General features: G+C 40.1%; 1 protein-coding gene across 2 annotated transcripts in view; it reads left to right on the forward strand.

Annotated features, from left to right (window-relative positions):
- Nucleotides 1–25,100, forward strand: part of col24a1 (collagen type XXIV alpha 1) — a 144,052-nt gene that overhangs the window by 8,341 nt on the left and 110,611 nt on the right. For both annotated transcript variants that reach the window (XM_077533926.1, XM_077533928.1), the window contains exons 2-3: nucleotides 8,738–8,808; nucleotides 17,923–19,283. In XM_077533926.1, the coding sequence (XP_077390052.1) occupies nucleotides 8,738–8,808; nucleotides 17,923–19,283 (1,432 nt within the window). The remainder of the gene's footprint in view (nucleotides 1–8,737; nucleotides 8,809–17,922; nucleotides 19,284–25,100) is intronic.

The following is a 25,100-nucleotide window of genomic DNA, read 5'->3' on the forward strand; positions in this document are numbered from 1 at the left end:
TGGGAGTGAACTAAATAGATCTTTTATTGGCCGTCAATTTTTTTTTTGAAAAGGCCGATACCGATATGCCTCAAAATGCCGAATATAGGCACCAATAATCGGCCCGGCCGATAATTGTGAATGTCTCCATTCACCTGACAGATGAGTGTAAATTTAAGAAATGCATTTCCTTTTCTCTCCATTTTGTGCCTGCATGGCTGAATCAACCATTGTTGAAGATCTAAGTTGATTTGATGGGAGAAAGACACATTACTGTTTTTGTGTGGACTGCACTAGTTCTATGTTGTGATTATTTATAGCAGAGGTGTCCAAACTACAGCCTGGGGGCCATTTGTGGCCCGCCATACATTTTTTGGCGGCCCGCGGCAAATACTAAAAATAATTTTTCAATTCTGTTTATTAAAAAAAAAAAAAAAAGTGTGGGGGGGCGGATTAAACATTTCTAGCTATGCAAAGACACAAATTTGCAACTAATAATTCAGTTCCGGAAATAAAAATAGTTTCATCCACTTGTTTCTTAGTGTCAACGTCCAATTTGTGAAAACATCACATTAATTAATGGTTAATTATTAATGAAAAAAATGTGAAAACATCACATTAATGGTTCTTAAGTGTGGTCAGTTGACGACCGTTTGTTCTTGTGGTTCAGAATGTCAAGTTGGGATCAGCTGCTGCTCAGTGGAGAGGCATATCTATTATAGTGGCACACAGGGGTCAATATTTGCCTTGTGTCTGTTAGCAGTTTTCAATAAGTAACTGTACATATATCAACAATTTATAATTGCTTCATTGATTTTTACCATGTTTAACTCATTCACTGCCATTGTCGGAAAAAGACATCAAATGATGCAGTTTTTGCTGGTCTGGCAATGAATGTGTTAATAAATAACTAAAGAAAAAAATAATCAAAGTGGCCCTTGCAGCTTTTTATTTTTCTGTATGTGGCCCTAAGAGGAAAAAGTTTGGACACCCCTGATTTATAGTCTTGACATGACACTCACTCTCCACATAGTGGCATTTCCCTCAGTCAACAGAACAGTATTTGGGGAGCTTTGTCTTACTTTCAGTGCAAGGACTAGGAAGCATGTCACTTACTTTTAATAAAGACTGACTGCCATTCATTTCCTCATTCAAATGACAGAATTACTGTTTACATGTTCAATGTTTTTTTCCTGTCACCCTGAGACAGAAAGTTTGCCAGCACATTTTCAATGTGTGGCTGTTGCTACCACATTTCTACCCTGTAGATGTGCTGGAGCTCAGTGGGTGGGGGGGTGAGGGGTGTTCAGGGATACCATAGCTCTAACAGTGAGGACAGAAAAAAAAAGGTTGCCTGAATCAGCATCAGATGGTCCCCCTTGACAGCCCAAAAGGGAATGCTTAAGTCATATTTAGCCTTCGTTCCTATTTGAAGTCTGCTTTTAATGGCTGACAACTTTAGAACGAAGAGAAATGTCCTTTCTTCGTTCCCCTCTCAGCAGTTAAATTATTGTATTACCACATGTTGTTTTCTTCTGTTGTCTTTTCATACTTTGGATAATGTGTTTGTGTTCCCGGACATGGATGCCAGAGTACATTCTTAGATGGAGAAGAGGTTCTAGTGTGTTTTTGCAATTACATGCTCTTCTCTTTCAATGCTTGTGCAGAAAAGGATGAGGGGTTTTCATACCTTAAGTGTGGGAAAACAAACATGCCTGTCTGTTTAAGGCTGTCTGCCAAATATAGGGCCACACAAACTCGTTTCTTAAGTGCTGCTTCTCTTAGACCAGGGGTGTCAAATATACGGCCCACAGGCCGTATCAGGCCCACAAAGCGGTTTAACCCGGCCCGCGAGACAACTTTATAATGTAAAAAAAAAGAAAAAAAATTGTAATGTCGGACCAATTAATCAACCAGCCACAATCAATATATAAATTTGTAATTTCACAAGCAGTCCTCAGGTGAGTAATGTAACTTGTACACGGAATTGCCCTGGTAGTCATTATTTTTAAACACAACTTAATTATTTTTCACCGTTTTGGCCCACTTCGTAATATATTTTCCTCCATGCGGCCCCTGAGCTAATATGAGTTTGACACCCCTGTCTTAGACAGTGAAAGTTTGTAAGGCAGCACCCAAGATGTTTGCCACTATTGTGCTCTAATGACAAGCCAGTGGAAGCTTAGGCAACAGACCATGACTGATGGGACTCATTTATTTCACGAAGACAGAGCAAAACAGCCTTTTTGAAATTGTGTCCCAGTGTCGTCATCCCACAAGTTGCCAGGAGCCACTGCACAGTTTGTCTCAGCAGCTTCCATGTTGGCGATGCCTGTCATCATTATTGATTGAATCTGAATGTTCAGGGTATGCTGAATTACATCACAAATGCCTGGTAACGCATGCAACCCCCTTTTCAAAGCAACATTAAAAGTTGGCCTTTGTTTCAATGCAAGTAATGGAAATTTTACTCTCACCCATTTACATTTTTTTTTCTCCAGATTTTAAAATGTGGAGAGCTTTGATTTGCTGTGTGGTTGCGCTAGTTAGACGTTACTTTAGTGAGTGTCACCAGTGAGTATTACATGGAGCATGTCTGAATAATAATACACTCAATCACAAAAATCTTTTTGCAGTTATCGACTCACTTCATGGATCACGTACTGTGCATGTTCCAAAGCTGTTTTACTGATTTTAGTCAACAGTGAGACTGAAGATTTAAAATTCAGGTTGCAACTGAATTTGAAGGCAGTACATCATCTTAAATGTTGTTCATTTATTAACAACATTGAATGAGGTGGCAATGTATTTATCTTTAGCTGCTGATGAAGCATCAACAATTTGATCATGCACTGCACAGAGACATCTTTTTCAATTATAGCAAAACAGAAACACCAAACATACATTTGGTCATCAATTTCACAGTACAGAAAAAAAAATACAGTAATTACTAGGGCTGCACGATATTGGAAAAACATGCGATATGCGATATACTTGCTGAACATAGCAATATCGATATTATTGCGATATTTAACATGTACCTAAATAAATAACATTTTTATTACCTAATGAAAGAAAAACATTTTTCATGTGGCAAAATAAGCAACCTTAATGTAATCTTAGTTAATTAATTGTAATTATGTCTTGATGATTTTCATCTATTGAATGGCGATGCACATTTTAGTTAGCATCTGATTGGTCAAATTCATATAAAAAGCATAAAATTCCATATAAAACTTATTGCATGCCTTTGCGATATGCATATTGCAAGGGCCAATATCGCGATATCGATATTTTTTCAGTCTTTTTATACAGCAGTGGTTCAAGAGTCAGTTCTTTGGTTTATAAACACAATCCATTTTTCCCAAAACAGAAGAAATTTTTCCATTTTTTGGTTTAAAGAGAAGGTAATACGCTCCATACTTTCAATTTTGTTCATAATACTTATCCAATCGGTCTGTGTTGGCGGATCAGATTGCAGCCATCTCCTAGTTACTGCCTTTTTTGTGGCTGCCATTATTATCTTTAGCAGATCTTTGTCATGGTTTGGAAGGTCAGCTGTGATATTGCATAAGTATATTGTTTTGAAAGAGAAGTCAATTGGTCTTTTCAAAACTTTGTTAATTGTGTATTTGAGCCCATCCCAATATGCCTGAATCTGTGGACAGTCCCAGAATATAATGGAATGGTCTGCGATCTGTTCTCCACACTTCCTCCAGCAAAGACCACCTCTATGTAAAGCACCCTGCAGACCCTTTATTTCTGGAGTAACAAAAAATCTTATTAAATTTGCGCCCGCAAAAATCTCTCCAATGGTCTGAACTAGTGGATGTTGCCTGAACAGAGCACATATTCAGCCAGTCTTTCTGTGAAATTTCAAGTCTAGACTCCTTTTCCCATTTTAATATAACAGTGTTGGTTGAAAGATTCTTTGTGTTGAATTGTTGAGTAAAATATTGAAACCAATTTCTTTACACCTTTGTCTCTGTACATGGACACTAATATATCTGCAAGGTTAGTCTCTGACTTCTGTAATGGTTTCATTTCATTATTATAGTAAGGCCTGACCTGTAGGCATCTAAAGAAATCATTTTTTCTTAGCCCATGTTTTAAAGAGATGTTTTCAAAGGTTTCAATTTCCCCTTTTGATGTGATTGTACAAAATGAAGTAATACCAGCATAACTCCAGGTTTTGAATCTCATATCGGTCTCGGCTGGTTTGAAACACGGGTCTGAGCAAATCCATCTAAGTTGTCTTGACTGTCTTTCAAGTGTTGGCGATCTACACTCCCTAAACCAGATCTTGAGGGTCACTTTTGTCCATTGGTTGAAGCTGTTGAGATGGGTTTTGTACAGAGTCTTACTGCCAATTACAGATTGGAGTGGTACTTTTAACTGTGAAAGTTCAAGGTCCTTCCATTTTGCTACATAGCTTGGGTTACAACAGCATGCTAGGGCTCTTAATTGTGTTGTCCATCGAACCCTTGGTTTTTTTGCCACCCCCCCACAAAACTCGAGATCAATTTATCCCATTCATTAAATTGCTTAAGACTAATTTCAACAGGTAAATATTGAAACAAGTATAAGAGGCGGGGAAGTACATTCATTTTTATTATATCTATCTTATTATGCATACCTAGGGGGATTTGCGACCACCTGTCCATGTCTGATCTAATAGCTTTAGTTATGGGGTCATAGTTAATATTGTATATTTTTGAGAGGTCTTTAGGTATTCGAACCCCAAGGTATTTCATATTTGTTGATTTCCATTCAAATACACAGACATATTTAACACTACAATGGGCCTCTTCTGGGTGTTTACATTATACTTAAGGGGCTAAGTGGTGTAATGAGGACTAAGATGGAGTGTATTGGAGCATCTGAATGGAGTGCAGTGACATCTACAATTAGGTGCATCTGTGGGTGCAAGTATGCAGGGTTCACTAATGGTGATTCTTCCCTGTGTTCTAGTAACAAAATAAATACATGGAATGAAATCAAATTGTATTTATTAGAACTCAGATTTGTTTGGCTCCAAAACTTCATAAATATAGCGATTTTGAAGCAGTTTGGGTTGTTACAAACTCGGGCCCGACCGATATGCATTATTTTAGGCCGATGCCGGTACCGATTATTGGCAGAGGAAAATACCGATTACTGATTAATCTGCCGATTATTTAAAAATATAAAATGTATAAATATATAATTATTATTTAAATATTTTGTTATTTATTTATTTAGTTATTTATTATGAATAAATTAATTATTATTATTATTATTATTATTATTATTATTATTATTATTATTATTAAAAACAATTAAATAAGTGTTCACTATTCCTCAGTGTCCTGTGAGCATAACCAGAATAACATACGTTACACACTTGCTAGTTGCTAATGCTAAGCAAGCAAAATGGTGCATTCAGGGTACTTTCAGAGCATCAGAAACTTCGTTTTTCTTCTATAACGTTTTAAGGGGGAAAATAATCGGCCATTTAGCCCAATTGGCCGATTGTTTTGGCTGATGTTTGAAGGCCAATAATCGGCCGATTATAATCAGCGGCCGATTAATCGGTCGGGCCCGATTACAAACATCAGATATGAAGCTATGATGCAAGCCACGAGTGCCATTTTATAATCAGGACTTTAACATAGAGACCATCGTGGGACTTCTTTCAACATGACAGCTATGTATGTAATATCTCAGTAATATCTAATGTAATATATATCTAATGTAATATCTCTATGCTGACAGCCGCTTGCATAATGTAACATCCATGTTTTGCTTGCTTTTTCTAAACGATCGTGTAGCATTTCTGTCTTAAGAAACTTGGCAAGTTGTACCACTGCTGGCGTTTGAACTAACAACCGGGAGCAAAATAGCCCACGGATCAATCATGAGTAGCATTAGCTTGGCTTGGCATGCATTGATTGAACACATGTCATGCGAGAGCAAGACACAAGGCGCTGCGTTCAAAGTCCTATACTAGTATCGGTAAATTGCATCTGCCAATTATTTGTTAGTACTTGCCGATAGCGATGCCAGCGTTTTTATGCCGTATCGGGTCCCCTCCCGATGCCAGTATCACAACGAAACTATCCATTTTTGTAAGCTGCTTTCATATTCTCTGCTTTGCTTCTGAATGTCTTCAAACTGCCGTGTTTGCTGATGCTTGTAGGGTTTTTGTTTATTAGATCTCCATTTGCTCTTGCAATGTGCAAAAGCTAATCTTCCTGTGGTTCATAAAAGTTAAACATAAAACAAATCAATAATACAAAATATATAAACAATGATTAAATAAATAGTATTCATAATGAAATCAAATAAACTAACTAGATGAAGCAATTTCTGGAGAAATAGTAAGTGAATGCTGAAATGCTGAATGAAACCATATAGAAGCGTGGAATCATATTGAATCAAGTAGAATGTTATTGAAAGATATGGAATTATGTTGAATGGTATGGACCAATATTAAATTATATTGAATGGTGTTGAATTGTAGTGGTGAAATCCATGAATTTAATAATGTGAAATACTATTGGTGAAAAGGTGCAGTATATGAGTGAAAACTGTGGACTTTTTGGTATGTACAAAATTTTGGCATGTTGAAAATTGTTCACGTCATGAACAAAAACCTTTTTTGTCTTTAAAAAGTGATTGTTCGCAAATTGAAATGAATAAGCAGAATAATTTAACTTTCAAATGGGAACTATTAATCTTTTATTTTGAATGGTACTAGGGGTGTTAAAAAAATCGATTCAGCAATATATCGCGATATTACAGCGCACAATTCTCAAATTGATTCAATAGGCGGCCGAATCGATGTTAAAAGATTAATGCAAATTTTACAGTGTACATGTACAGGTTTACTGATTAGTATCTTCTAAATTTGGGTTAAAATAAAATCGCAATAATCATTTTATAGAATCGTATCGAGAGTAATCAGTATCGAATCGAATCGTGACCTATGAATCGTGATATGGATTGAATCACCAGGTACTAGGCAATTCACACTCGTAAATGCTACAATGAAAATTAATGGTTAACTGGTTATTGAAGTAAGTTAGGCAGGAACCCTAACCCAAGTGCCTATTCTAAGAAATTTTGTTGTTGGAAAATATGCAATATTTAGAGGAAAACAATTTAATTTTTGCAATGTGAAAAATTGATGAATGCTGTAAATTGATCCAAAGGTGAATTGAATGAGCTGGTTTGAATTTAAATTGTGAATGAATTTTCGAATGTCTCATTCGAAATAAATGGGGTGTGAACGCTGAAAGCAATTATTTTATTTGATGTAGTTGTACAGCTATTATATTTCTCTGTCTCCAACTAGTTGAATTTATAATTGTTTGTAGGGGTGTGAATTGCCTAGTACCTGACGATTCAATTCGTATCATGATTCACAGGTCACGATTCGATTCGATACCGATTAATCCCGATACGAATTTATAAGTCGATTGTTGCGATTTTTTTTCATTCAAATTTAGAAAATACTAATCAGTAAGCTTGTAGAGTGTAAGATTTATATGAAAATGTATTATTTATTTATCTGAAATTTCAGTCTTATAGAGGTTGTAATCTGTTTCATGTTTGAACAGCATTAAAATAAAATATTAAGGCTTAATGTTCCGTTCATATAACATTCTTCCATGCTCAAGGTGTGAATCCTAACCCGAAGTCAGACGTTTTGTTGAATATTTTTCCATTAAAAATGGAAGTTTAAAAATCGATTCACACAAAAAAACAAAAAACAAAAAAAAGGCAATGATGATAAGACGTTGAATCGGTAAGACTACCGAATGAACAATTTTGAGCTCTTAAATAAAAAAAAATAAATAATAAAAAAAATCGTTTTTTTTTTTTTATTGAATCGATTCGAGAATCGCGCGATGTAGTATCGCGATATATCGCCGAATCGATTTTTTTTTTTACACCCCTAATTGTTTGGATAGTGACTGCCTGTGCATCATCAGAATTGAGTCATCATGAAGTATTGTCTGTCTGCTAAATCAGCTGTCACCAACCTATTTTGTGCCACTGGTTTGATTGGTTTCACATGAAGCAATATTTTGACGGCATCGAAACAATTAAAAACACATTATTAAGACCATGTTAGTGTAATTAGTGGAAGACCAAGTCATTCGGCTGTAAAACGCCATTATGTAAAAGACCATTGTGGATAAGGACATTATGAAATAAAAACTGACTTTGTCAAACAACGTATTCTTATCTTATAAAACCTTGAAAGTAAATTAAATGTCATTATTTTTAAAAAGTATAACATTGTTAAAATAAACATTATGAAATATTTAATAAAAATAAAAATATTTGTTACACATTAAAGAATAGCATAACACTTCATAATAATACTAACACCTCATTTTAAAATTTATTAATGGCCATATTACATAATTGTCAGTTATTTATCTACAGGATAGTTATTTCAAAATGACCTATTTACTTATTGAATTTTGACACTTTTGGGCTTCCATACAATAGTACAATTTCAAACCTGTTGTAGTGCAACCCTGTCACTCTAATCATAGCAACAGGGTTTCAGGAGTCACTTGTTACTGTTGCTAAGAGTACAAACTTAGTTACATAAATATTAAAGACAAAATTCTTATTCTAATTATATTCACTGTTGTAAAAAAAAAAATGTGAAAAATACCAGAATGGACATACCTTTCCTCATCTGCTCCCATTTTCACTGTAACGGAAATGTAATTTTAATTTGTTTCCATGTGCCTTTTAGGTGGAACTTCCTCCTGCTCCTGTCGGTATGCTCTGCAGCACTCTCTGGAGAAGAAAACTACTTAACGCAAAGTACGTAGCATTTTGAAATTCGTCAAAATTCTATATTTTTCACTAAAGGGTGCAACGTTGAATGCTGACATGACTGACTCACTCTATCTTAAGTAAATAATAGATTTGTAAACCGTTGAAATTAGGCAAATTATTTCACTTACATATTGCATAAATCCGATCCCATAAATCCGGGGAGGGGGCTCAGGGCTCAGGTAACCAATCACAGCTCACCTAGGTTTGGTCATGTGACATTCACAAGCTGAGCTGTGATTGGTTACCCGAGCCCTTGTGATGTCATTTTCAGTCGACAGCAAGTTGCAAAATATGTTTTTAAAAGGTACTAATTGTACATGGAAAATAATGAAAATATCGAATTTATTATAGGCAAAATATTAATGTTTGACTGCCAAAAATGGTTAAATAAGTAAAGTATTGCTTTAATGTTGATCAATATAAGATTCATCCCTCCAAAAAATATTCAAATTTATGTGAATTTCATAGCCGATTTTTCAGGCTATAACAACAAAGGACAAGCGAAAGCGTCAACAATTTTGGGGTGACATGCACTGAAGAAGTAACCTGGCAATAGCCAGATTGATAATTGTGATTCACTCAAGGGAGTTCTTCACAATATCAATCTATCTATCTATCAATCAATATCAATATCAATATCAATATCAATCAACTCCAAGTATTGTACAGAATGTCTCGCCAATCACTGCGGAGCAGTCCGCACAAACATCATTATCAGCTAAAAATGCATGATACGCCTCTTGCTCTTTCAACATTAAACAAGTAAACGGTGAGTAATTAGAGCGTCCATTCGTGGTTCCGTCACAGCTGCATAGCCTGTCCCCAAACACAATACCGCTTTGTGATTGGTCCGTACAAAAAGTGTACAGATCAATGAAATTCAGCGGGCTTGGTACAAAATGTATTCTTATTCGTGTTTGGCGTGAAGAAAATCTGGAGTACTTAATTGACGTGTAACATGTTTCAGGCAGAGTGCATATTAAACACTTGTGAAATCAGCTAGGAGATCCACATATTCTTGAATTTTTCATTCAAATTTGGAGGGATGAATCTTATATAGTTCATTGTTCAACATCAAACCTGTTTAGTTTCATTAACCTTGACTAGGGATGTAATGATTCACTCAAACCCGATTCGATTCAATTTGCGATTTTCAGGTCAACTTTTTTTCACAATTTTTTTTTTATTTTTTTACAATGACTCATTTGTAACCTTGCTCTCGCAAGATGAATTCTCGTGGTATTATGTGAGTTCACAAACTCCGGAGAATACCATCCCGCTGATAACTGCCGTTATCGCCGTTCGGACCAATCACAGAGCGACATTGTGTTTGGGGGGCGGGATATGCAACTGTGACGAAACCAGGAAGCCAGCGCCGACGCCGGGGCTAACAAACAAACAAACGAATGGACGCTACAAATAATTCTGTTCTCACAGAATTACTCACCGTTTCCTTGCGCTTCATGCATTTCTACCTTGTAAGATGTTCGTGCTTTTGCCCCTTCGACAAGAACAATGAACGGATACAAACGCATTTTCATCTGTGATTGGTTAAAACAAACGTGTAAAATGTCGCATCGTCCAATCAGCTTGAATTATTTTACAGCATGTCCCGCCTTTTCCTGACGAAATTACTGTGGAGCGGTACCAGATAGATGCTATTGCCAGGATAACTCATTTGATAAACAAAACGTTTTATTTTGACATCTACATTTTGTCCTTATTGCAAACAATAATGTTTTGTAAATCTATTAAAACATATATCATTAAAAAAAATCTTGAAAATGAACTAATAATTTTGACTGTTTAACTACATTTTTGTCTTGTCACTGTTTTGTGGTTACGGTTAATATTCTGCCCTCACAATACGTTTTCAGCTTTGTTCAGCGATTCGTGTTGATTCTTTCTTTTTTCCTTCCCAAAGAATTAACAGATGTCTGTTCAACAAATCAGAGCCGTAGATCGAGAACGTTTGACCAACTTGGTTTCACAAGTGCTACATTGGCCTTATTATGAAGTATCTTGCCTGTTATATCAGGCGCCACAGACAGGAGATAAAGCAAATACATGTAATCAGATCTCTTATTTGAACATATTATGTGTTATGTGTGAACACACTAATACATTTCCAGTGCTCCCAACGTTGAAAATCAAAACAGTACAGTACAAATATACCATACACTAGTAATAGCCTCAATCAAACATGCAGGATATTCCTTATATTATCGGCTTGTCATCTACATCAAAGGTTAAAAAATATTAAAAGAAACTGTACACTTAGTTTTTGAAAGAACGTTATATTGCGTGCAAAACGATATGCATGCTCAAGTGCTTACACGCTTAAGTACACGGCCCGCCCTGTGGCTGAGGGAAGAAACATGGCGTCCGTGTTTTCAGTTGACCAGACTCTCTCTATATACGGCTCTTCAACAATTGTAACGTAAAGTCCCTCTACTGGATTAATAAGACACTACGTCAGCGACGCGAAGTTCACCATGAGTGTAATTCATCTGATACAAGCGATAAACACACAGGACAATAAATTACCTCATTAAGTAATCAAGGAGCCACTTACAAAATTTCAAACATTAAATTGACTACTGGAAAAGATCTAACCAAGTTTTTACTGCCGTCTACAATGATCCGCCGCTACTAGGAACAATATCGCACAAACGTGACCGTCCCTTAAAAGGGTCCAACTAGAAACGATGAAAACTGCGCAAGGCACAGCAGTTAGCATGGCGTTACATTGATGCATATTTTAAGCAGTTTAAATCTATGTCAAATCGATTTTCGATGTATAGTTACATCCCTAACCATGTAGTTTCTGTCATATTTACATCTCAAATAATATCAATCAATAATAAACACCCTTTACAGGGAAATATTAAGTGAAAATTATAGAGATAAACCAATATGTTTTTTCCAGGACCGATACCGATGACGATTATTAGTAGCCAAGAGGGACGATAACCGATATAATATATATATATTTTTAGTAAAAAGGAGGACAAAAGGTGTTGGCGCCTTTTTTTTTTTTTTTTTTTTAACATAAATTCCAGTCTTGACTTTGTTCATGAATGTTTATTGACTTTTCAAAATGTAGATTTTTTTTTTTTTAATTTTGTTTTATCTTAGACAAAATCCTTTTAAAATGCTAACAAAATGTTCAGGCAACTCCTAACGTTATTGGTATGTCTTAAAAAGTTAAAATCTCTTAGCACATTATTTGATTGATTGATTGATTTTTTTTTGTTGAACATACAGCATAAACACACAAACAGAGAGACAGCAGAAAAGAACATTTAACATAGAAGAAACATAAAATCAGTCAATAACAATCTGCATGTTCAAAAGGGAGTAGGAAGAAGATGAAAACTATCTAGTCCTACCCCTTATTCATTATATCTTTTAACTTATTTCATTTATAATACAATAGGTTATATTTCAATAAAAGAAAATATATGATCCTACTCATATAGCGTATATACATAAAATTAATAGAAATACACGATAATAATACATCCACATACTCACATATACAATTTTCATCACACTCATTCTGGTACGTCGGAAAAAAGAAATTACATTGCTACAATTGTACTAGCTTATGTCAGACTTAAATAATGTTCTTGAACTTTACTAAAATGATAGTTTTCTACAGTAAATATTCTTTTCCAAAATTTAAAAACACCTGAAATATTCAACGCTCACATTTCAGAAGGTTCATAGAGTCTGAAATTTAAATGAATATTTGGCAGATATTAAAATGGTTTTAGATTTACTTTTTGTCAGCCTTCAGATTTTTAAGAAGCTGACACCGATATTTGTCAAAATGCCCAATATCGGCGCCGATAATTGGTCTATCCCTAGAAAATAATATTCAGTTGAGTCATCTCTCACATTACACTAATTTGCTGTAGCACAGTTTAAATTGAAAAGTATTGTTTTCATATTCCAAATAATGCTACATACAGTAATAACCATGTTAATTATTTTTTTTATTTAATTATTTAGTTTAACCACAGTATGTTGCTTTTATCACGCCATAATCTTTTTATTTTCAGCAGCAGGTGACTCAGGGGCACAGGCTAGGAGATCATTTTCCTCTGTTCCTCCCCCAACATGTCTGCTCTTGTACTCAGTGCCTCAGAATGCACATAAAAGCCACCTCAATAACCTCTCTATGATTGTTGCCTCGAAACTTCAAGTCGAGTCAGAGGCTCTGAATTGGTTAAACATGATCTTAATGTTCAAGTACATACAAACAGGAGCGCTCTGGGAAACTAATACAATCAATCAACAAAGGTGAAAAGAAAATATATGTCTCATTTGGGATTGGAAGGAGCACATTTATTTCTATCCTAAGAATAAGTATCCACTGTGACTGAATGTGCAGGAAAAAAGAAAAGGAATTTGTGAAAGATTGCAGTTACAGAAGGCAGTGTTGACGTTTTCACTTATAATCATATGAGCCAGAACAATGTACCCAGTCAAGCATAATCCTCAACAAACTTTTCCATGTGTGATCTACTCTCAAATGAGTGTGAACATGTTTTGGGACAGGCCTTAACAAATGAATAATACTTCCTTTTGAAAAGCAATGGAACAAGTTCCAATTTCTTCATTTGTTTTTTCTCTATTGCAAACATGACGGGCCCTGTTTTCATGTCCAGCACAAGTCTAGTGCACAATGCCGTCTAACTTTGCGCATGGGCGGAGTTGTCTTTTCTTTTACTTTTTGGGTATTTTTGGAGACCGGCGCAGGTAGAAAGGGGCAATTGCATCGTCGTGGGAGTTAACACATCTGTATTGTTTCCTGGTCAATCTAAGCGACTCTCCTCATTTCCTTAGGCACTTCCACTGCCTTAAATATTGCGAAAGTAGAAATAGACTCTGCAGTTCAAGCTGAAAATCGAAGTGCGCAAAGTATGATTCTATGGAACTGCCAATAAGTGGAGATGTGCATGTGAATTTTGGTGGCGATTGCTCAGTTTTTTTTTAACCTTAGGCGGCATTAAGCTTTTTTACACGCACATTAAGCGTTAGGGCAGCACGGTAGATGACTGGTTAGCATGTCCGCCTCCCAGTTCTGGGGACTCGGGTTCGAGTTCAGGCTCCACCCTTACTGGGTGGAGTTTGCATGTTCTCCCCGTGCCCGCATGGGTCTTCTCCGGGTACTCCGGTCTTCTCCCACCTTCCAAAGACATGCATGGCAGGTTAATTGGACGCTCCGAATTGTCCCTAGGTATGCTTGTGAGTGTGGATGGTTGTTCGTCTCTGTGTGCCCTCGATTGGCTGGCAACCAGTTCAGTGTGTCCTCCGCCTACTGCCCAGAGCCATCTGAGATAGGCGCCAGCACCCCCCGCGACCCTTGCGAGGAATAAGCGGCCAAGAAAATGGATGGATGGATTAAGCGTTTGACTGTCCAAATATTTGCACTCTATGAACCCTGACTAAATTTGCCACTTCTACCGGCAGGAGAACTGCAGTCGAACTAGTAGATGCCTTGGCTAGACGGGCAATAATTATCAACTTACGTAGCATAATAACAGTCCCTAAATCCAGGTTCACACGGCAGGAGAATTGTCCTGGTTTTAGTCCCCTCCCGACAATCGTAAGCACGCACCGAGACGCAAGCGCTAATCTTAACAGATAATCCTGGTTGGTATCAACACACACGGCGCCTCCCGATATCAGCGCTCGGAAGGACCTCCGACTTGAAATCGGGTATATCCAACATGTTGGATTTTTTTGGCCCGACTTCGCTCCGTGTGTGGTGTTCCTCGAGGACGAACCATGCGCGCAGCTGGTTGACGGTGACATGCAGCCAATCAGAAAACAGCCAGCGAGGAAGCCGGTGGTGAATCCAAAATCAAAGCAGTCATGACGCAGCAGAAAGTCTGCTCGTGCTATTACACTCTTTTTATGTTTTGTTTTAATTAATTATTTGTTTTTTTTTTATACACGCACACACATTCTCCACAAATAAACGCGGTCTCCGGGTGGGACACCAACCCGCGCCGCCAGCACCGAGCCGAGGGCAAGCAATGTCTCGCCAGTGCCCATTTACACTCCTTTAAACAACACCCTTTCTTATTATGCCACTTTTTCGGCTGAAAACCAGGATTGATTCATGTTGACTTAGAAGTCACGTTTAATCTCGAGAGGTTTTGCGAGACTTCCCGTCACCTTCTTGAATGAGGTCGGCTCGTGTGTGATGTGTGATTGTGCGGTGTGGCTGCACACCACACACGGTAGGTTCAAAACTGTAACTCCCGGGATTTTTCTCTTCACGTGTGGTGTCTGTCAAAGATTGTAAATTGGACGACAATTTTAAAATCTTGCCGTGTGAAGCAGGCCTAAGTCGCGCCGTGTTCCATCAACTTCAATTCAACATTCATTCACTTCACACTGGTGAAGTCTGTGATCACATGACATAAGTGCAAATGATCAATATTATCAAGTTGACACATCCCATAATATATATTCATATATTACTCTGACCAAAAACCTGAACTACCATTATGTAATGATTTTGAAAAGTGTTTTCAAGAATATCATGCTCTCTGTATGATTGAAGAAGGCTGTCAAGATTGGTATCCTGTAAGCTAGTTTGGCCTCATTCTTCTCTTGTCCCCCTCGGTCATCTGGGCCACAGCTGCTTTCTGGAACAAATGAAGTGTAAAAGTAAATGGTCAAGATTGCCAACATTATGGGGAAACCAGATAAAAAAAAAAAAAAAAAGTCCTATGACTACATTATGTAGTGTGTTTATTTATTTATTTATTTATGTTTTATTTATTTATTTATTTATTATTTGTATTTTTTTTTTTACATGACTACAATACATCCATCCATCCATTTTCTTGACCGCTTATTCCTCACAAGGGTCGCGTGGGGTGCTGGCGCCTATCTCAGCTGGCTCTGGGCAGTAGGCGGGGGACACCCTGGACTGGTTGCCAACCAATCGCAGGGCAGACTACAATACACAGAACCCAAAATATAGTAGAATGTTGAATTTGTCACATTACTGCACTTGGCAGTCTCGTTGGTTTGTGGTTTGAATTTTTTGATGTAATCTTATGTAGCCTAATATGTTTCTGTTCTTAATCAGGATCAGAAGCGCTATTGTCCTAAATACGGTCATTACACCAAAAAGTGTCACTCCTGCAGTTTTTTTTTTTTTTTATTGTATTGTTTATCGGTTGGTTTGTCATTGATCACTTAGTTCTTCAGTTACAACTTACAAATAATATATGTCTTTCATGAATGGTAGCATCCATATATCAAATTGAAGCTTGGACATTTGCAGGGCTAAATGCCGAAGTAACAAAGACTGTACTGTACTGTACTGTATGCCTTACATTTCTCGAGTTTAATGCTAACAGCCTGGAGTGCGGCTGGCGTGGGCCGCTCTGCTGGGTGAGCTGGTCTTGGTAGCGCTCAGGAGTCTATCAACAACTACAAGTAGCAACAGTGGTGGATGAGCTGACCAGAATCGAGGCAAAATTGCTTGAAAGCAATGGGCCGAATGCAAACCGATCTACTCTTCTGGAAGCCACAACGTGTGTGAAAGCTGATCCGAGGTCAGCGAAGATGTTACTGGTTAAATAGAAGAAATGCGCTTCCCTTGGCTGCTCGCCTGGCGGGATGGGCCTGCTGGTGGCATCTGGGGACCGATTCACTAGTTACAAATGATAGGGACTAGCCGCAATCTACACACGGACGTTCAAGATGAAGTGAGCGAGCAGTGTCTGGGATAGTCTGGGATGGATGTGTCCGAAAGGAAAAAATGAATAAACGAGACCAAAACAAGCAAGGTCGTGGTCAAAATCAAATTAGGCCAGGTAGGCTTGAGGCCACGGAAGGCTGCCAAAAAGCACATGCAAACTTTGGTCAATTTACTAGCACATCTGGCGTGGGCCGGATAACATGTCTGCTGGAACAGGAACCAATGACAAAATGTTCATGTTCAGTGATGAATCCAGGTTCTGTTTACATCATTCAGGTGACCAAAAAAAATAAAAAATAGACTCACGGCCCACAGGGCTTTAAATGTTGCTCAGCATAAAAATGTTTGAGTCTGGAGTGAGAGATGGACCAGACTAATGGTTGGAATTTTGTGAATTTTCATTTGAACCTCCACCTTGTTTGTTCGCCTTAAAGTCAAGAAATGCAGGGCATACATCTGTTACTTCCACATTTAGCTCAGCACACGCCCAAGCCTTTAAGTTGACATATGCCTTAATTACTATGCCATGATGTAACCATTTATAAAATAAATATATTAATTGTAACTGGAAAAAAACAAACAGGTGTTCAATGTCTATTTGACTATTAAACGTTAATTATCTGAATATATATATATATATATATATGTATACATATATATATATATATATATATGTATATATATATATATATATATATATATATATATATGCATTACTCAAATACACTTTCCCTAACCATCTTTGTTAGTGTAGTTACGATAAAATAAAACCCAAAGAAACTGTTGGTTCACGTAATATCTGAGCACAAAGCAGAAGAATAGTCCTGCGTGTACTGGTTTGGTAGGGAAAAAGGTCATAAAAATTAAACAGAGGCAATCATGAAGTCTTTATCTTTATATGGGTGCTTCATATGTGTGTGTGTGTGTGTCTCTCTCTCTCTCTCTCTCTCTCTCTCTCTCTCTCACTTCTTCCTTCCCTCCAGCTTGAGACCAGACAACCAGCAGCCTAACTTCGCTCATTAGTCAACACGTAGATCTGCAAAACTGCAGGGAAAGTAATAAATGACAAACTAAAACATAATACTAATTCGAAGGACTCGCTCTTTGTTGTATACTTTTCTTTCAAATACTTGAATACGTGTAATATCAGAAAATGTCTTTTGAGTCTAGTACAGCAGATGTCAGATACTTTAGTCTACCTAAGTCCCCCCCCACACAAGTTACTTTTAGCACATTCCAGTATTTTATTTAAGATTGTCCACCACAGGTGCCAAGTGCATGTTTTTTGTATGGTCCTTTTCTGGGAACTATTGAAACAAAGCAACACAACTACATTTTAATATGTTCCTTTTTTGTTTTTCCAGGAGTGGATATCCTCTATCAACTTGGGCTCACAGTTCAAAGAACAACAGACAATCCATACGAACGAACTGCCAAACCTTCAAGCACATATACCATTGTTCCCTCACCTGTAAATCTCCCATTTTCTGGACATGGGGTAATACTAGACTCAAACTCTCTTTATGAGGCTCCTGTGAGCAGACTTTTTCCTCCGGAGTTTGGCGAGGAGTTTTCTGTTGTTGTAAGTGTGAGCTCCTGGCGAGCAAACAACGCTTTTATTTTCAGTGTCAGAGATGGCAGGGACAGACTACGTTTTGGCATCCAGCTCCTGCCGCGCAGAGTGGTAGTCTACACAGCAGAGAAGGCTGCCATCTACTTTACTTACAATTGGCATGATGGGCGCCAGCACCCTTTTGCTATTGGTGTTGAAGCACGCTCAGTGTCTTTCTATTCAGATTGTGGAGCAGTGCACCAGCTGGAGCAAACTGTGGGAAGGGTTCAGATACTTGGGAACTCTGATGGTCTCTTCAGTTTGGGGAGGATGAACCCCAAAGCTGCGCCGTTCAATGGTCGAGTCTGCCAACTCGATATATATCCTGCAGCCCAAGCCGCTGCGCACTATTGCGATTACCTTAGGAAACAGTGCCGGCTGGCTGACACGTACCGATCGTCCTTGGCACATCATGGATTAGCTACGGAGGCCAAAAATAGCCCTTCTAATGGCGCAACAATGTCCTCTCCTGGAACGGCGAATTTTCATGAAATGCTGATCAATTCCAAGGAAAACGTGGCCTCTGACAGTGTGTTCAAACTTTATTCAACCTCAAGCCCGATACCAGAAGCTCATTTAGAAGACCAGAGCCCCATTTCTGCCTTTGAAACCCTTGAGATATCCTCCGTTCACTCTGACAGAACAAATTCAGCTACTCACAGTGGGCAATCAGCTCTGGATTTCACCCTAACTGCAACCACATCCCAAAACATATCGACGAAAGAAGTGACATTTAAAAGAGAGTCTGATCAATTTGACAACAGCCCACAAAACAAGAGAAAATCCGTGGACCTGCAGCCCACTGATGCCGCTCCAGACCAGATTTCCCCAGTGAGGCAAAGTCAGTCAAAAGATGGACTCGGGACCAGAACCAACCCCGGCGACTCAAGTGTTGGGCCTCAAGAAGCTCTGCAGCACCTGGAGATTCATCCAATTGCTAGTGGTACCACTTTGCATCAGGAAAATAATGGAGACTCCTTCGAGCAACACCAACTGGATGGCAGCTATGATGATGGAGACACTGACAGATATGATTATGTGTATGAAGAGGAAGACTTCTTGTATGACTATGAAGACGGCTTACGTGGTCCGAAAGGAGATCCAGGCCTTCCGGTGAGTAACTTGAGCCCATTCAAGCTTTAAATGTTTATGAGAGATTTCAAATAGTTGACCCACATGGTTAAGGATTATCATTACAAATAAAAATTACAGTATATTACAGTGCTTAACTCTTTGACTGCCAAACGTTATCCAAAAAACCCCAACTGTGCCAGCCGATTTGGAGCATTTTCACTCATCTTTCAAAGCAAACAGATTATTGTGCAGTCTGACGACATAAATATGGTGGATACTATATGAAAGATTTGATTCCATTCTTTCATGAGGAAAAAATAAATATGTTTCTACCTTATTCCGTTCTTTCGTAATCACCATTTGAAATTAGGTCATTTGAGTGACATAAGCGAAAATACAAAAATATTAAGAGAAAAACAAGCTTTTTGTGAAAAGATAAATTTTTTTGCACAACAGTGACTTTGACACTAATATTTTTTGTTTAGTGACAACGTAGCACTGCACAAGACGTTCCCATTGAGAGAAAAGAAAAAAAAACAAACAAACGTAAATTAACGTTTTTGGCGGCATTCATTAGGATTTTAGAATACGTCATTAAACATTTTTGGCGGCCAAAGAGTTAACTTATTACACCATTGTTATAAAGAGCAGCATCATGAAGTCTTTAAAGTGGACTTCACTAAGTACTTGTCTTGTTACTATTTTGAAGTGGAATGAGGAATTTCAAACTAAATTCACATTTTTACTCAAATGTGAGCCAGTTTACTGGGCTTCTCGAGGAAATCAGAAATGAATCAAACATAATATAAACCACTTGATTTAATATTGTATAGATTAATATTGTACATCTGAATGAAGAAGAATGTGCTTTACATTTTTTGGGGCAAAACATTAAAATAAAAAATATAATTAGTGTAATTTTGTTTGAAAAGCTTGCATTAACCATGACAATCATTTAGCAAATAAATGTTTAAGCATTGAACGTTAAGCAACACAACACAATACAACAAAAGTAATAATTTAAGACGATAATACATTTGTACATACACCCAGCATGCAAAGAAACATACAAAATATGACCTCTGAAAGCACTGTTCCACTGTTCCACACACGTGTGCAGTATGTGCAAACTGTAAAAATAACATATTGGACCCTTTCTAAAATCTTGGCTGACATTTTCTCTTTGGCTTTGACTTTTATGTGTGAGAAAATAACTCTTCTGAAGGATGGAGGGAAACACTGTAAATGTTGCTCTCCATTCAGCCATATGATTTACATCAAGCTGGTTGTCAGCTTAACTTTGACGCAGAACATAATTTTAGAGAGCAGGTTTTCAGGTACTGCCTTGGTAACGTTTCCATGAGCGCACAGAATCAGATATTTCATCTTAACAATGTGAAACATTTGGACTCACCTGTCAGCTTCCTTTATATTGCCTACAGAACAGACATAGCTGAACTTGCCGTTGTCGCGCCAACTTTCCCATTTTAGAATCTGAGTAGTAATAAGAGGATGATATTTATTATTATTATTATTATTATTATTATTATTATTATTATTATTATTATAAACATATACTCAATTTGGGAACTCTGATTTAGTTCAGTGTATATAAAGTGATAAAGATTTTGCTATCATGTGGAAATATAGAGGGGGTAATTAGGGATGTAACGATATCCAAACATCATGATATGATATTATCACGATATGAAGGTCACAATACGATAATTATCATGATATTGTGGGGGCATTGGCGATATTTAAAAAAGACCACAGTATTGTAAAAAAAAAAAAAAAAAAGAGCTCATACTAAAAAAAGCACAATATTGTGCTTTGGTACATAACAGCAATGCATAAACCACCTACAATCTCTAATAACAATATTGAGGCACTTACTTGCTAATTGACAAGGCGGGGTCAAGTAGGACTCAGACGCAGGCGTAAGGTAGGCCACCAAGGCAGCAGGTTTATTTCCGGCCAACAGTGGTCTCCTCTCAAACTGAGAGGAGAACAGGGAGGGGAAAAAGTGGAGAACAAAAAGCGCTCCACTAGGGAGGAAAAAACAGGCAAAAGGTACTGGGGACAACAGAAAGCGCTCCGCTAGGGAGCAAAAAGGGCACAAGGCAAAAGGGGTAACTAAAGGCGCTCCAAAAGGGAGGAAAAGGCACAAAAACAAGGCAACAACGCTAGGCAACATGAACGGGGACATAAGGACTGTGGACGCTTCCATGCACTGACGGTGACACTTCGGCAACGGAGGGGAGAATGCAGGTGGCTTTTATTGTGTGGGTTGATTGGTGGCAGGTGGTGATAATCATGGGCGGGGACCGGTAATGAGTGAGCGGCAGGAAGGGCAAGTGACCTGGGGTGAGAGGAGAGTTTAGGATTTCAGAGTAAAACGGGAAACAGAGACAAAAATAAAAGCATGAGCCGCCACGCCTGGTGGCGGCGTGACAGTACCCCCCCCTCAACGGCCGGCTCTTGACGGCCCAGGAATGTCAGGGTGATCTTCATAAAATTCATCAATTAACGAGGGATCCACGATGAACCGGGAGGGGACCCATTGCCTTTCCTCCGGGCCGTATCCCTCCCAGTCCACCAGGTATTGTCTTCCGCGGCCCCGATTACGAACATCCAAAAGTTTTCTAACCTTGTAAACGGGGCCGCCTTCAATCATCTCCGGGGGGGGTGGGTCGGGTTCGGAGGGCACCAGTGTGCTTTCATGAACAGGCTTGACTTGGCTGACGTGGAATGTCGGATGAACTCTGAGGGATCGTGGCAGACGGAGTCGAACGGCGGCAGGTCCTATGGACTTGGTTACTGGAAAAGGCCCCACAAAGCGCGGGGCCAACTTTGGACATGGTACCTTGAGCCTGAGGTGTTTGGCTGATAGCCAAACTCGCTGGCCTGGGCGGTATTCTGGTGCCGGTCTCCTCTTCCGGTCGGCGGCCCTCTTCACCCGGTCTCCCTGGCGTTGAAGCGCCGTCCGGGCCGCCGACCAGACCTTGTGGCACCGACGGATCATGGCCTTGACCGAGGGGACCGTTGCCTCCTCTTCCAGTTCGGCGAAGAATGGCGGATCGTAGCCGTGGACGCATTTAAAAGGGGTGAGACCTGTGGCAGATGTGGGCAAAGAGTTGTGCGCGAGCTCGACCCATACTAGATACTTGCTCCAGGTTGTCGGGTTCTGGGAGACGAGGCATCGGAGACCGGTTTCGAGCTGCTGGTTCAGCCGTTCTGCCTGCCCATTGGCCTCAGGATGGTACCCAGAAGTCAGGTTAGCTTTGGCACCTAGGGCTTTACAAAATTGAGTCCAAAAACGGGAGACGAACTGTGGTCCACGGTCGGAAACGATGTGTAAGGGGAAACCATAAAACCTGAATATGTGGTGGATCATGATGTCGGCTGTGGTCTTGGCGGATGGGAGCTTGGTTAATGGGATGAAACGAACCATCTTAGAGAATCTGTCGACGACTGTGAGGATTGTGGTTTTACCATTGGATGGTGGTAGTCCGGTCACAAAATCCACTGAAATTTCCGCCCATGGTCTGGATGGGATTGGTAGTGGCTGGAGTAGACCCATCCGGGACTGGTTTGACGTCTTGTTGCGGGCACAGGTAGGACAGGCAGCTACGTAGTCCTTGATTGTGGTCTCCATTGCCGGCCACCAGAATCTCCGGGCGACAGCATACATGGTCCTGCGGACTCCAGGATGGCAAAATAATTGTGAAGTATGGGCCCAGTGTATTACCTGGGCCCTCAGTTCCTCGGGCACAAAGAGTCGGCGTGGTGGGCATGACGTGGGGGGAGTGACGTTCCGTAGTGCCTCTTTGACGTCGTCCTCAATTTGCCACCTCATGGCCCCGACTATGCAGTCCCGGGGCAGAATGGTCTCAGGCTCGGCTTCCAGTGGTTCGGACTCGTGAATTCTTGACAAAGCGTCAGCCTTGACGTTCTTACTGCCGGGTCTGTAGGTCAGAGAGAAAACGAAGCGGTTAAAAAACAAAGACCATCTGGCCTGTCGAGGGTTGAGTCTTTTGGCCTGGCGTAGGTATTCCAGATTTCGGTGGTCTGTCCAGATCACGAAGGGGAGTTCGGCGCCTTCCAACCAGTGTCTCCACTCTTCGAGAGCCACCTTTACAGCTAGGAGCTCCCGATCACCGACTGAGTAGTTGCGTTCTGCTTTAGATAATTTTCGTGAGAGGAAGGCGCAGGGATGTGTCTTGCCGTCCTCCTGACAACGCTGAGACAGTACTGCCCCAATTCCAATACTCGAGGCGTCCACCTCCACCACGAACTGGCGTTTGGGGTCAGGGACTCTGAGGATTGGCGCATTGGTGAAACGAGCCTTTAAGTCCTTGAATGCTCTTTCTGCTTCCGTGTTCCACCTAAATCGAACCTGTGGGGAGGTCAAGGCGTGCAGAGGGGCGGCAATGGTGCTGAAGTTTCTGATAAATCGCCGGTAGAAGTTGGCGAATCCGAGGAATTGTTGCACCTTCTTTCGTGAGTCCGGCGTGGGCCAATCTCTCACGGCGCTGACCTTGACCGCTTCCATCTCCACTTTTCCGGGTGACACGACGAATCCCAAGAAGGAGATGGTGTTGACGTGGAACAGGCTCTTTTCTGCTTTCACGTAAAGCCGGTGATCCAGCAGGCGTTGCAAGACTCGGTTCACGTGGTTTCGATGGTTTGCTTGGTCAGGAGAGTAGATCAGGATATCATCCAGGTAGACGTACACGAAGTGGTCGATGAAATCTTTGAGTACTTCGTTTATCATGGCCTGGAAGACGGCGGGAGCATTCGTGAGGCCAAATGGCATGACCAGGTATTCATAATGTCCCCGAGGAGTGTTGAAGCCTGTCTTCCATTCGTCTCCCTCACGGATCCGAATGAGGTGATAGGCGTTCCGCAGATCGAGCTTCGTGAAGATCTTGGCTTGTTGCAGCTGATCGAACACAGAGGACATCAAGGGCAATGGGTACCGGTTCTTGACAATGATGTCGTTCAAAGGACTGTAATCAATGCAGGGGCGTAGGGATCCATCCTTTTTACTCACAAAGAAAAAGCCTGCTCCTGCAGGCGAGGAAGACGGTCGGATGAGGCCGGCTTTCAAGGAGTCATCAATGTAGTTGTTCATGGCCTGGCGTTCGGGTCCTGAGACTGAGTACAGTCTCCCCTTGGGAATGGTTGAACCGGGAATCAGATCGATCGGGCAGTCATATGGGCGGTGTGGAGGGAGAGTCATGGCTTTGGTCTTGCTGAAGACCTCCCGCAGATGGTGGTAGCAGGAGGGAACAGTGTGCAAGTTCGGGTACTCTTCTTGAGCCGGTGGGACGAGAGTCACCTGGTGAACCTGGGCTGTGGAGTTTCGGAGTGCGGGTTGTTCCAACCCGTGAGAGCTGCAGTCCTTTCCCCACTCCAGAACAACTCCAGTGTTCCAGTCGATTCTGGGGCTATGTATACACAGCCAAGGGTGTCCCAGCACCAAAGTGGGGGAAGCAGCGTGGAAAACGTGGAAACGGAGAGTCTCGAAGTGAGGTCCGATTCGGACTTCCAGAGGTTCAGTAATATGGGTGATTTTGAAGAGCTCCTTGCCATTCAGCGCTTTAGCCAGGATGGTCGCGGAAAGGGGTTCGGTGGAGCATCGTATTTGCCTTACGAGCTCCCAGTCCATGAGACTTTCGTCGGATCCGGAGTCGATAAGGGCTGACAGAACTGTGGTGACATTGTGGTGAGTTATCTGAATTTGCGTGAGTCTGTGGTTCTTGGCTGGTCGGGGTGACGGAGAACTCACCGGAGGGTTGCCCTTCGTGGTGCAGGCTTCCACCAAGTGTCCAAGACCACCACAATAATAGC

This window comes from Festucalex cinctus, chromosome 10 (assembly GCF_051991245.1).
Source record: "Festucalex cinctus isolate MCC-2025b chromosome 10, RoL_Fcin_1.0, whole genome shotgun sequence".
Lineage (NCBI taxonomy): Eukaryota > Metazoa > Chordata > Actinopteri > Syngnathiformes > Syngnathidae > Festucalex > Festucalex cinctus.